The sequence below is a fragment of the Teleopsis dalmanni genome, chromosome 2 (assembly GCF_002237135.1).
Source record: "Teleopsis dalmanni isolate 2A chromosome 2, ASM223713v2, whole genome shotgun sequence".
In the NCBI taxonomy this organism is placed as follows: domain Eukaryota; kingdom Metazoa; phylum Arthropoda; class Insecta; order Diptera; family Diopsidae; genus Teleopsis; species Teleopsis dalmanni.
Genome location: NC_051847.1, coordinates 8,266,415 through 8,280,230, shown reverse-complemented (window position 1 = coordinate 8,280,230; position 13,816 = coordinate 8,266,415). Strand labels below are relative to the sequence as shown.

The 13,816-nt window shown below is 32.2% G+C and overlaps 2 protein-coding genes across 3 annotated transcripts; one reads left to right on the top strand and one right to left on the bottom strand.

The window, feature by feature from the left end:
- Positions 1-5,186: 5,186 nt before the first annotated feature.
- On the top strand, positions 5,187-7,592 carry LOC119685747 (arylsulfatase B-like; the record flags this gene model as incomplete). Its single annotated transcript, XM_038100122.1, is given in 8 exon segments — positions 5,187-5,348; positions 5,405-5,564; positions 5,660-5,747; positions 5,808-5,974; positions 6,069-6,290; positions 6,358-6,670; positions 6,791-7,225; positions 7,311-7,592. Coding segments are annotated over 8 exon segments (1,710 nt in total). The 3' UTR covers positions 7,492-7,592.
- Positions 7,593-8,246: 654 nt separating this feature from the next.
- LOC119682409 (pro-resilin) lies at positions 8,247-10,873 on the bottom strand. Of its 2 annotated transcripts, XM_038095843.1 has the most exons (3): positions 9,589-10,873; positions 9,208-9,342; positions 8,247-9,114 (listed from the first exon to the last, which is right to left on the bottom strand). In XM_038095843.1, the coding sequence occupies exons 1-3, from the start codon at positions 10,657-10,659 to the stop codon at positions 8,380-8,382; spliced, it is 1,941 nt and encodes a 646-aa protein (XP_037951771.1). In that variant the 5' UTR covers positions 10,660-10,873; the 3' UTR covers positions 8,247-8,379. The 2 variants fall into 2 exon arrangements, with proteins under 2 accessions (XP_037951771.1, XP_037951772.1); XM_038095844.1 differs by lacking the exon at positions 9,208-9,342.
- Positions 10,874-13,816: the final 2,943 nt, after the last annotated feature.

Genomic DNA, 13,816 nt, shown 5'->3' with positions numbered 1-13,816 from the left:
TGACTTTTTTTCTGAAGCTGGATCAAGATCAAGTATGAATCAGAATTTCATCAAAATATTATAAAAAATATTATTATGCTATTATGTATTATTGTAATATGTTCCGCTTTCTTTTTATTTTTTTTTTAATTAGTCTAAAAATTAGTTTAGACTTAAAAACCTTTAAATAACCGCTGATAATTTGAGGTATACAAAAGTTAAATATGTATGAGTTTCTTATCAAATTATGGTTTCAAAAAAATTCATATTCCCATAAAAATAAAAAAAGTAAAGATATCGACCACAGCATAATATTTCTATCCATTGTTTTATTTAAATGTTTGCAATTATTTCTTCATTTCTCAGTGAAAATAAAAATAATCAAATTTATCATTTTGACTTTTACAAATATTTCATGAAATTATCCAGTTTCTCATCGGAATAAATAAAATTTTAATAAAAGTACTCTAAATATTATCTACTAATGATAGCAAGCGCTTAGCTTGTACCTGAGAATTGTAAAAACTATATAAAGTGTTGTTTGCGCCAAGGTTTATATCATTAGCGCCATCTGTGGCAGATTTCAAAATCATGCCTAACTATCTAACTATACAGTACAGTTTTACATTCTATTTAAATTATTATCCAGATAAGTTTAAACTGTGTGGATATCGCTCCACCTGTAACTGTTAGACTTTTGGAACAAACCGAGTTATTATTGTTCTTTGTATTCCTGTTAATTCAATTCATAGAGGTTAGGGGCAAGAGCTATACTTTATTTTATTTATGTATAAATATTTTATATATTTTGTTGATATTTTATAATAATTTTAGATATAGTTAAAGCAATATCAGTATAATAAATATGTGACCCATAGATTATTTTAAAAGGATTAAATAAATTGACAGTATCCACATAGAGAATTAATATACCTTCAATGCACTAAAACATAGTCTGATGAAAAAGTAATATTTAAGCATCATCATATTTAATCTGTAAGTTTATAGCTGTTGAAGATCTCATTCTCTGAATTCATACACTACGACTACATTTGAGATTTATTATGTATATGATTCAGCTACATTCTACGTTTCAAATAACTAAAACAAACAATTTAAAGAAAACAAACAAAAAGTTATAAAACAAAGAAGAAAAGAATTGTTGGTTATTGACTGCACTTTTGTGTTCGTTACCTAAGCGGTTTTTTTGTACCCCTTACACACAGTGTGAAATGGTTTATTAAGTTTGCATAGTTGCTTATATCGAGTTATGACATAGATCAAGTTATGTCCATTTGTTTGAAGTTATTCTGTAAAAGTTGACGGAATGATTAATATCAGTAGTTAACTCCTGATAGCTGCAGATTTTTTTTTGCAGTAGGTGAAAAATTAAACAGCCAGAGTGTGAAACATTAACCCACTAAAATCACCCCTTAGGAATGAATGGATAATATTTCCACCGCAATGTGGAACTTAATTCCAGTAATTAAGGGAGAGAGATGTGATCAAGAGGCTTAACTTTATCTAAGGTAGAAAGTAAAGCGTAGCACAGGTGGAGAGGATTAAGTGAAGGGGGTGGCTTATTGTGCAAGCAGGTAGGGTGGGTTAGTGGTAAACTCTGTGACCAGGATCACGAAACTTTTGGTTATAGAGTGGGATGATGGAGCCATCAGAAAGGCTCTTATCGAAGTATAGTGTGAGGTATTGGGAAGGTTTTTAGCACATGGCTTGGACGAGGGCGACAGAAGGGGAGGGTGTTTGGGGTTGAGACGTCGGGAGAGAGTTATGTAGCCGGGTGAGTGTTAGAAGGTAATGGTTGATTGGAGTGACTTCAGCTTTGTCGTAAAGAACGGAGTCGGTGAAGTGCGTGCTATCGAGCTACCGCTTTAAGTTAGTGTGATCACGTAGGAGCTGGTGGTCGTAAAGACGGATTCTTTCTATCTCGACAGAAGTGATCACAGACCAAATTCGGAAGTCGTACGAGAATATGGATTGAATGAGCTGTTTATAGCAGAGGAGTTTAACTTCACAGTTAAGCTGGTTGTACTTACAAAGGGCACAGACACCGTGTGGAATAAAGTTGTGCCGAAGAGTTAGTATAACACCGAGATAGTTGAAGTTGTCAACAAGCTGAAAGGGAGTATGTCGAACTTTAGCTTGATAACTTTAGCTTGGCATCAAAGCGATTAGGGCGATCTTTGATATTGAAAAACTATGGCCAAAATCTTAATGGGGTTAATCTTCCACCTAGTGTAATAGTTAAGAATAAAATGATAAAATGTCTTGTTAAAATTCTTTAAAGCGGTTTACTTCATAAATTAAACGCGTAAAAATCTAATGTAGTAATACAATGTGACTTAATGAAATTAAATAAATGGTGTATAAGATTTTTTCATTATTAATAATTTAATAATGATTTAATTTAATAATTGTAAATAAGAATTAATTTATTAATGAACTCCAAATAAGTGTATGTAAAGAGTAAGTAAACATCGGCAAAGCCAAAGGTTTTCACTTTTCTTATTTTTGTATAAAAATTAACAAAGGTTATTAACATTATTAACAATAAAAAAAAAACAATATTTTTTGTAATTAGTTTTGCAGTAATTTTTAATTTTTTTTTGTAATTTATTTCAAAAGAAAAATAAAACGGCGGCAGTATGTCTGGCAGGCATAGTTTTTTTTTGCTGAAAAAAAATCTATAGAAATGAGAATATAAACAAAAAGCTAATAAAAATAGAAAATACGTGAAAAAAAAACTAAAAACTAAAACTTTTTGCTTAATTATTCAAAGCGAAAATTTATTCCATAAATTAAGGTTTATTGTCATTCCTGCTAATTGAGATTAAAAAACTGTGTCACTATAGCAAATTTAGTGATTTTAGTAGAAGAAAACAGCGCCAGATATCAGAATCTTAATTGTTTATAATATTCACATAGGAAGACAATATACTACAGAGAACTTTTATCTCATATTAGTTATTAAAAAAGTGTCTTTATAATTTATTAATAATTTAATTAATCACACAACAACGGTTTATGGAAAACTTAAAATACATATATAGAACAAGAGAGTAACAAGAGAGTAACAAGAGAGAACAAGAGAGTATTTAAATACATATGTAGTTCAGATTAAGTACTCGCAAATTGTGGAATTATTTTTATAGTTCAGATGAAGTTATTTCTATTAAAATATCGGTTAAAGATCACAGTTTATAGAAACGAAGTATTATAGGAGGTGGTTACCTAAAATGTATAAAAAAATTATTTCTCAACTACCCAATACCGACTTATATTTCAATCAGCATATAGTTGGGTATCTCTAGCTCAGTAACTTAATACACTATAACAATATTTTTTTAAGTGTCAACACACAAAATAAAAGAACACATTTTTTAACATCTGTTCATTTTATTATTAGTAAACATTCTCAAAAACAATGTCATATGATTCCGAAAATAATAAATAAATATAAGTTATTTATTTATTTCTTTCTTTCAATCTTACGGCTAAGAACTCATAATAAATGTATTGAATTACAATAATTATGTCAAAGTAGTAACCTTAAAATTATAATTGATTGATGCCAATTAAAAAATACATTCGACTCAAGTTTAAATTCATACTTCTTTCATTTGATCTTTACTAGTTCTTTATAAGTTCCATTAGGACAAATGTGACCCTGAATACCAAAGTTTTTTCTTCTTCTTAAATATTTACAACAATAACTTACTTTGACGACAGATATATAAATGATTTTATTAAGCTTCAATTTAATTATATATTACTATACAATAAATTTTTTTTTAGAATATTTAGTATAAATACTAAATAGTGATTAGTTATGTTAAACAGTGATTCCCTTAATTGTTTTTGCGGTAATGATGTGATCATCAGATCTTCGTTTTAACTGTCATGATCATTTTGATTGCTCGTATAAGATCATTCTTTATTCTATACATACTTCTACTCTGTATATTATTAAATGTAGGTTCTAAATATTACTCCGATCAACAGTATCAGATTCATTGTGAATCTTTCTTATAGGCTCGATTTTGTCATTTCCAGTTATAGTCAGAATGAATATCGTGTTTACACTGAAAATATTATTCGTTTACGCTGTATAAGTTTTATAATTCCAAACTAATATAAACTAAATGTTTATGTAAAAATATATAAACAATAGCTTAAAAAGCAAACTTGTTAAAGCTCAGGATTATACGTTTTATTTTTCTGAAAGAATACGTAAATATCTAAAACCACTTACAGATAAGATATTGAATAAATTTTTATTGGCATATATTATTTGAACCCAACCATTAATGTAATAAATGTATAATTTCATTTAAATGTTCTATGTAGAAAATCTTACAGTATTGGATTCTTTTAAGGTAGTTTCCGAAGACTTGTGGCCACATACGTAGCAATAGCTCAGTCATATTTTAAAAAATATCGCGTTCATGCTTTCAACGTGACGAGAGTTTGAGCATTGTCCTTATAAACATTCTTTAACGTAACTTTAAAAAAAAAGTCCAGCGGTGGGAGACGGCATGATCTTGTTACCAATTTTACAACAACACAATGTAAAATTATATGCTCGGTAAATTTATCAAGTACAATCCTCTTGTACATCCATTTCTTTAATTTCACGCAAAAATAATTTGTAATTATATAATCGTAAGGGCCAGAATTGAAGGATTGTGTGAATTTTTCAGGTCTGAAAGGTCCCCATTTTCAAAAAAGTAGGGAACTATGACACCTTCAGACCAAATACCATATGCTGCAAATGAAGTTTTATGGATGCAATGATATTTCAACAGTTATTCAAAACTTTATACTTACGTTCAAAACTGTTACTGAAGAACTCTATTCGACAAGTTGTCTTCCAAACTTTGCTATTTGGGCATATCCAATGAGCATACCTTTGACGCATTCCATGGTTCATGGTGTGAAATGAACCAGAATTTAAACTAAACAGATGTAATAAAAATAATGTTTAATATTCTATTTTTAGTTATTGCATACATAAAATATGAGAATCAAATGGAGTTTCTTTTTTCTATTTGACAAGTTGTCTTTCAAACTTTGCTATTTGGGCATATCCAATGAGCATACCTTTGATGCATTCCATGGTTCATGGTGTAAAATGAACCAGAATTTAAACTAAACAGATGTAATAAAAATAATGTTTAATATTCTATTTTTAGTTACTGCATACATAAAATATGAGAATCAAATGGAGTTTCTTTTTAAAAACAATATTATATCTACTATCTGTATCCTTCGTAACCACACAAAAAGATGAGGTCACACCAATTAAAGCAGAAAGAAAGCCACCTCACATTATATTTATACTAGCAGATGACTTGGTATGACAGTTATTGTTTCATTCGAAATTTAAATGAAACTTATTCTATTTTAACAGGGTTTTAATGATGTTGGTTTTCATGGCTCAGCACAAATCCCCACACCTAATATAGATGCTCTGGCATATACGGGCATAATACTTAACCGTTATTATGTTAATCCGATATGTACTCCATCACGATCCGCCCTAATGACGGGAAAATATCCAATACATACAGGTATATAGGTAGGATTTGTGTATTTTTTGAGTTGGGTTAATAAAAAACGTAAGAGTTTAAGATTTTCAAGCATTTGTATTTATATTGTTTAATAGGTATGCAACACACAGTTTTATACGGAGCTGAACCACGTGGACTTCCACTAAGCGAAAAGCTTATGCCCGAATACTTTAATGATTTAGGGTATGCAAAAAGGTTCCAATTAGTATGTGGATACTTGTTTACCAGATATTTTTTATACAGATATTCCTCTCATATTGCTGGAAAATGGCATTTGGGTCATTACAAACGGATATATACACCACTTTATAGAGGCTTTCGTTCTCATGTTGGTTTTTGGACTGGTCATCATGATTATTTCGATCACACAGCACAGGAAAATCCATCTTGGGGCCTTGACATGCGCAGTGGTATGAAAAAATTTCACAAGAGCAATATTATGAAATTTAAAAGAATTTTAAAAAATGTCAAATGTTGAATCTACATATTTTATTTGGATTATAGCTTTAGATGTGGCTTACGATTTACATGGCAAATATACTACAGATTTAGTTACGGATGAGTCATTACGTGTTATAGGTTTACACAACTCTTCGCAACCATTATTTTTGTATGTTGCACATGCTGCAGTACATTCAGGAAATCCTTATAATCCATTACCAGCACCTGATGATGCAGTAGAGAGGATGAAACACATTGAAGACTTTAAACGAAGAAAATATGCTGGTTTGTAGTATTATATATACTAATCATATCAATAATACTGATATATAAATATTTCTTTGAAATTTAGCTATGTTATCAAAATTAGATGATTCTGTTGGTCGAATAGTTCAAAAATTAGAAAAACAAAAAATGTTAAATGATTCTATTATAATATTTAGTACTGATAATGGTGGACCTGCTGAAGGGTTTAATCTTAATCATGCATCAAATTGGCCTTTAAGAGGTGTGAAAAATACTCTTTGGGAAGGTGGAGTACGTGGAGCTGGTTTGATTTGGTATCCAAAAATAAGAGGAACAGGTCGTGTATCTGAACAAACAATTCATATAACAGATTGGCTTCCCACCCTTGTTGATGCAATCGGAGGAGATAATGCATTAGCGTTAGTATAAAAATACGAGTATAATGAAAACATGATTTTATAAGTTTTAAAAAACATGATCAAAAACTAGAATGTGTAAATTTAGTTACTATATGTACCTTAATAATTTATTTTAAATAGAAATATAACTGCAAAATTAGATGGTGTTAGTATTTGGAATGCCCTAACACAGAATACAATTTCTCCACGAAGAACTATTTTGCATAATATCGACGATATATGGGGTAGTGCAGCTATAACCATTGGGGATTGGAAAGTAGTTAAAGGCACCAACTATCAAGGTGCTTGGGATGGTTGGTACGGACCTGCGGGCATCCGGGATCCAAAAATGTATGATACTAGACAAATTTATAGAGGTTTAGCAGGACGAGCTATAAGCACTTTGAAAGCTCTTCCGAGTTTGGCAGAAATTACACGTTTGCGTAGAAGTGCCTCAGTAGATTGCGCTGTGAATTTTTTGTATTTGCAACAAGGTGCAATATGCAATCCACTCAATGCGCCATGTCTATTCAATATTAAAGATGACCCGTGCGAACAGTTCAATTTATCAGAGAAGTATGTAGTTGTTAACATAATAAAACCTGTACAATTATAAAGTAAGAATAGTAATTTAATAATTTAAATATAAAATCCCTTCTAGGTATCCTCACATTTTAAATTCTTTACTTGATGAACTTCAACGTTTTAATAGCACAGCTGTGCCACCTTCCAATAAACCCTTAGATCCAAGAGCAGATCCTCGTCTATGGAACTATACATGGACAAATTTTGGAGACTATGAGGAGGGTAAAAATACAATTATAGGTTCAATAAATATATAATACAGTTAATAAGCATTAAGTTATTTAAAATAAGAATTAAAATAAAAAATTTTGTCCTTTATAGGAAAATGAAATTAGTTGGTAGTAAATAATAGTTAATAGAATTTGTAGTTATAAAGCAAAAACAATATTTTTTAATAAAAAAAATTAAATTAAATATTATTTAATAGTTAAAACAACATAAAAATCACTTCCTTCTTTAAAGAAAAAATTTTAGTTGAAGAAGTGCTAAAAGTTGATGGTATGGATGGTAAGTCTGATTTAGTAAAATTTGTTAATTTTTGTTTAATTATCCAGAAAAATTTAGAAAAAATATCAGTAATGTTACTTTACTATTAAAGTTTCATAATAATCATTACTCTAAGTTAAAATATCTTAATAGTCATAATTTAAATGTAGATCGGTGGCTACCATCATTCTTATGGGCTTTAATGATACGTATTGATGAAATGAGTAGATTGTAGACTGTGAATCATGGATTTAAGAACAATATTAGAATTGAAAACATTTAAATAATACATATTTTTTATTTTTATTTTGGATAATTAATTTCCAACTTTTTATTTCAACATTTGCTATGCCTTCTTGCTTTATGCTAACCTAAAATAGGTGGAACAGGATAAAAAAAGCTAAAGTCTCTTTAAAACTTAGGATTCAAGATTATAAAAGGAATATATCAGAATTTTAACAATAAAGTAAATACAATTTATATATATTATATAATAAAAGATAAATGCATACATACAAACATATGTATTCCTTAAAACAATATGTAAATAATAAAAAGGTCTATACAAAAAAAACTAGTTCATATATACGTATTCTAGAGCACATCATACAGGAGTAAATATCATTGTTCTCGAAGTTTTCTTTACACGAGGAATTTTATTAATAATTGTAACCATTGCCGTCGTTTAGACCATTTTGTCCACCAGGTCCAAATGAGTCTTGATCGCCATTTCGTCCACTACCAATCGCACCAGGACGACGACTTGTATATCCTTGTCCTAAATTATCTTGTCCGTTTGGCTTACCATTACCGTATCCCTGACCATCATTAAATTGACCGCCAGTACCGTTAGTACCTGGACGACCATTTGAGTAACCCTGCCCTTGGTTATCTTGACCATTTGGTTTACCATTATTTTTTCCTTGACCACCATTTCCATTTGGGCGTCCATTAGAATATCCTTGTCCACCTTGTCTATCTTGACCACCTGCACGACCATTACCTAAATTCTGTCCTAAGTTATCTTGTCCTGTTGGTTTGCCATTGGTATAACCTTGACCATCGTTAAATTGTCCGCCAATTCCATTTAATCTACCACCATCATAAGATTGTCCTAAATTATCTTGTGCAGTTGGTCTACCACCACTGTAGCCTTGTCCTTGACTATCTTGGCCATTTGGACGTCCATTTGAATAACCTTGTCCTTGGTTATCCTGTCCACCTGCACGACCATTGGTGTAGCCTTGTCCTAAGTTGTCTTGTCCAGTTGGTCTGCCACTGTTATATCCTTGACCATCATCGTATTGACCGCCAACACCATTACCAGTAATAGCATCACCTTCATAACGCACTTGTGGGCGATAGCCTTCTTCATCGGCTTCATATTCAACGATCTACAAAATAATATAAAATGAGGTTTTAAATTCAGTACTATGGTTAGGAAAAGCGGGTAAGGGGGAAGCTGAAATTATTTTTAAACCGCTTACTTGCTTTCTGCCATCGGGCAACAAAACATTGTATTGGCCCGTTGTGAAATCACCATCACGCATCTCTGAGTGCGCAAACGACAGACTACTTGGTGCGTCTTCAACTTCGTAATTAAATTCATATTTAGCAGGTTCCTATGAAAAGTTTAATGACATTTTTTGACACCTTAGTTTTTTTAATTTAGCACAAAAAGCATTAGCTAGGTTAAAATAAATAAAAGTATGAGAAGCTTAAAAGTTTCTGCGTGTAAAATTGTAGAGTAGTTAAGAGTAGAAGGAATAAGAAGCTTGTAAGTTGTTTTTGCGTTTTGTTGTTGTTTGGAAGAGAACAAGTAAGAACAGTAGCAAAGTAAAGCAAAAGTATAGTTTTAGTTCACTTACATTATTTTGACTATCATCAGTACCACCATAAGTACCACTAACACCGCCAGCTCCACGTAAGCCACCAGCGCCATTGATGCTACCTTGATCATATTGGTAGCTGCTATCACCACCTCGTTGACCATTTCCATTGGAAGTTGCACGGTTTGGAGGCAAGTAATCCTGTTTTGGCTGACCAATACGTCCATTACCTTGACCATTTCCATTACCATTACCATTGCCATTGCCGCTGCCATTGCCATTGCCATTACCAGAGGCTGGAGCACTGTAACTATCCGACAAACCATTTCGTTCAGGTGCACCATATAGTCCACTTGGACGTCCATTGTTTCGTTTAGGGGCACCATAACTACCAGAAAGTTGGCCAGTACCTTGTCTGGGAGCACCATATGTATTTGATGGTGACGATAGTGCATTACCATTCAGATCTGGTGCATCATAATTAGTTGATGGTCGTGCATTGCCATTTCCACCTTGGCCAGGAGCTCCATAAGTACTTGATGGTCGACCTAAATTGTCCGTTATTTGATTTGGTGAGTAAGCGTTGGAAAGAACACCATTGCGGTCTTCACCATTACTGGGTACACCATAAGTACTCGATGGACGTGATAAGCCGTTGTTTGTTTCTCCAGGTGCACCATAAGTGCTAGACGGACGACCGCTACTGCTACCACCAAAAGAGGGTGCTCCATAAGTATTTGAAGGGCGTCCATTGCCAATACCGTTTTGGTCTGGTGGACCATAAGCATTTGAAAGACTACCTGTACCTTGATTTGGTGCACCATAAGCACTTGATGGTCGTCCCAAATTACGTCCATTACCTCCTTGTTGAGGAGCACCATAAGTATTACTTGGAGTATCGCCACTTAAATTGCCACCTTGATTTGGTGCACCATATGAGTTTGAAGGACTAGCAATGTTAGTGTCAGTGCGACCACGACCAGGTGCGCTGTAACTACCAGATGGTGCGGAGGCAGCGCTTGCCATTGGAGGTAGATAGGCATTAAGAGGTGGTTCAGGACGTGCCAATGTGGTTGTAATTAGTAGTAAAAAACACAACTTTTTAAACATATTTACTTAGAATATTTTTTAATCAAATTAACTAATTATTATTTTGTATAAATTCTTTTTAAATTTTTTTATTGCCACTATGGATACGGACTACTACGTATGTTAGTTAAGTCCTTTACTCTATCCTTTGTATATGCACTGCTTTAGCCACTCTTTCACAATTCACTATGAACTGTTTGCTGAGAAACTTTGATTCTGACTGATTTCTAAGTTCGAATCGCCAGTTATTTATATTGAACTCAACATGCATATGTGCTGTATGCTGCTTTGACAGATTACTAAACTGAAAGTCGAGGATTCAAACTGCAAAGTCAAAAATACATTACATGTACTTTGTGTTTTTTTTTTATTTTATTCTGAGATGTGTGCTGCTTCGCTCAATGCGACGATATCGCTCAACATTTCTGTGTCTATAAATACAGCTGTTTTATTTGAAATTGTTGTTGTATCTGCTATTTAACCGATAAAGCCGTCACTTGTACTGCATCTAACCATATGTGCATTATGATCATCATTTTTGCTTATCATCAATGTGTTTGTTCTACCAACGTTCAAATCATCTTATTCGGTTAACTAAACTGCCATCAACGACACCAGCGCCAGCACCAGCACCAGCACCAGCACACCAGCACCGCTAGCACAAACAACAACGCATAACTTAACTTGGTGCTGGATGTCATGCCACAGGTACGAATACTCCATATGATCATGCAGAAGCAGCGAGATGCATGCACTTCACTCGTAGTTGAAGGTATCTTTCGGTGTTTTTGTTGTTGTTTGAGTCGGTGGCTATGGTTTAATGGCAGCATAGTAAGTTAATGATGAGGATTTGGATGAGGAAGAGGAAGAGTATAGTGCAGTGTGTGTTCGAGTAATGTGTAACATTACAGTTTCAAAAATGTAACTCACGAGAAGCATCATCTACATTGATTTGATGATCGTTTTGATAATCTGCTGCAATGGAATGGTTTTGTGAGTATGCAAAAACAGTGTCTCAGAAGTGATTGTGATGTGTTTATTTTATTTGTTTTTGGCATATTGTTTTTATTTTATTAGATACTTTTCTGTAATGTAACAAAACTTTGCCACAATGCATTAACTGCAATTTAAATTTAGTCACATCAAGTGAATGCCTTCTGTTTTGTCAATGAATTGTAGTAAATCGTGCAGCTTGAGGGTCAATAGTAATCCATTTATTTAATTTCTGTAGATAGACGTAGATTCTTTAAAAAATATTGATTTGACAATTATGTATATTTTCAAAAAAATATGGTTGTTTTGTCAGAAGTTTATTGGTTAATATGGTTTTCGGAATGAATCAGATCATTGATTCATTTCGAATAATCACCGATATGAATAAGTACTACTGATGTCATGATTCTATTGTAAAAAGACGATAAGAATTTAAGAATATTTATGACGACTAAGCAATGTTAACAAATTTGCTGATATAATACAGAAAATGTAAAGTCAAAAGGATTTTCACACTTTCAAAAGATATATACTTCTAGTTGTTTAGGTAGTAAATCGAATTAATATGAAGGCGTATGCCTCACGCCTTTATATTAATTCGTTAGTGTTTCAAAACGGAAGCTGTAGCTTTGGACCTAAAGCACTGTTACCTAAAGGCACTGTTATTATTGGAGCTAATTACTGTGATACATAAACTATTTGTATTGATAAATTTTATATTTTGAATAAAAAAGGAACTTTCAAAACATAAAACAATTATTTTAACATTGTGTTTATTTGCTTTTATCTTATTTAATTTTCCCTATTGCCATCAAGTCTCAAATTTGTCTATTTTTTTTGTATCTTCGTCTTAACCATTTATTCATCTTACTATTTCGATTTTAATTAATATAATATTAATCATGTAACCAATATTTCAGCTCCTTCATAGCCCGCGCATAGGCGATGAAGAATATAACATAGGATATAGTGTATTAAGAGCTTCTCACCTTAGTGTGCTCTAGAATTTTATAGTTCCCACATGAGACTAAAATATGGGAATCGTTTCGCCCGCTTTGATATTAAGGTCGTGTGCGAGTTAGGCTAAGTTGATGCTAAACCAAATGGGAGATTTTTTGGGATTTTTTGCACTGCACACATTTAGCCATTTATCAACACGTATCGACACATCATTACATTATCGGCACAACTTAGAATTTCCCTCACTTAGAACGCAACTTAGCCTAACTCGGACACGTCCTAAATTGAATATAATTAGAATAATATAGAACAAAATAAGATAACAAGACAAAACGTGAATAACCCTGATATTTTTCGGAAGAACGAGTAATGAATATAAATTTTTATAATAAATTAGTTGAATACCATTTTGCAAAGGAAAGGTTATGTAGACTTCGAGTTAAAGAACTTTTTTGTAATTGTATGTAATTTGCTCTCTAAACCCTGTTGTTAGTTCGAATTATAGAAAATTCGAGTAATAGAAATTCGAGTTATGGAAATTTGTCTGTATTTTTTACAAGTTTCAAAGGTAAAACTATTTTTAGCTTATTTTGGAATAAGAAATCATCATTAATGGACAAATTTCCAATGGGTTTATAAAATTTTGCAATAATCGTTTATTACAAAACAAAAGTAGCAACCTATAATTCGGCACGATTTGGATCATTCCAAGGCATCTTAAAAAATTGCTTTTCATGCAAACGATTTTGGCAGTTTTTAATTTCGACTGAGTTAACCGAAAATAATTAAAACGTCAACAAATATGCAATAATATTCCGTTTGACCATACAAAAGCTGTTGATGTGAAAATCTACTTGTGATGTACGCACGACAATGCGTTGCGAGTTCTTTTGTCAAGATCACTTCAATACTTCTTATACAATATTTTGTATATTTTCCTCATTTCAGAAGTCATTGAAAATACCTACTTTGAACTGAAACGATTATAGAAACAAAGGCGAGAACCCTTGTTGTTTATTAATATCTTCTGTTGGGTCTGACAGATTCGTAAGATATTTGTAGCATTTACCCTGTACAGATTATGTGGCATATCATGACTTAGGTAATAAATAAATTATTTAAACACTTCATATCAATTTAGGATGGATGACGTGGCATCCGACTTGTCATAGTGTTTCTCACTGGGCATTGCGGAGTTAAAAAGCATCTATCGAACCTAGGTATT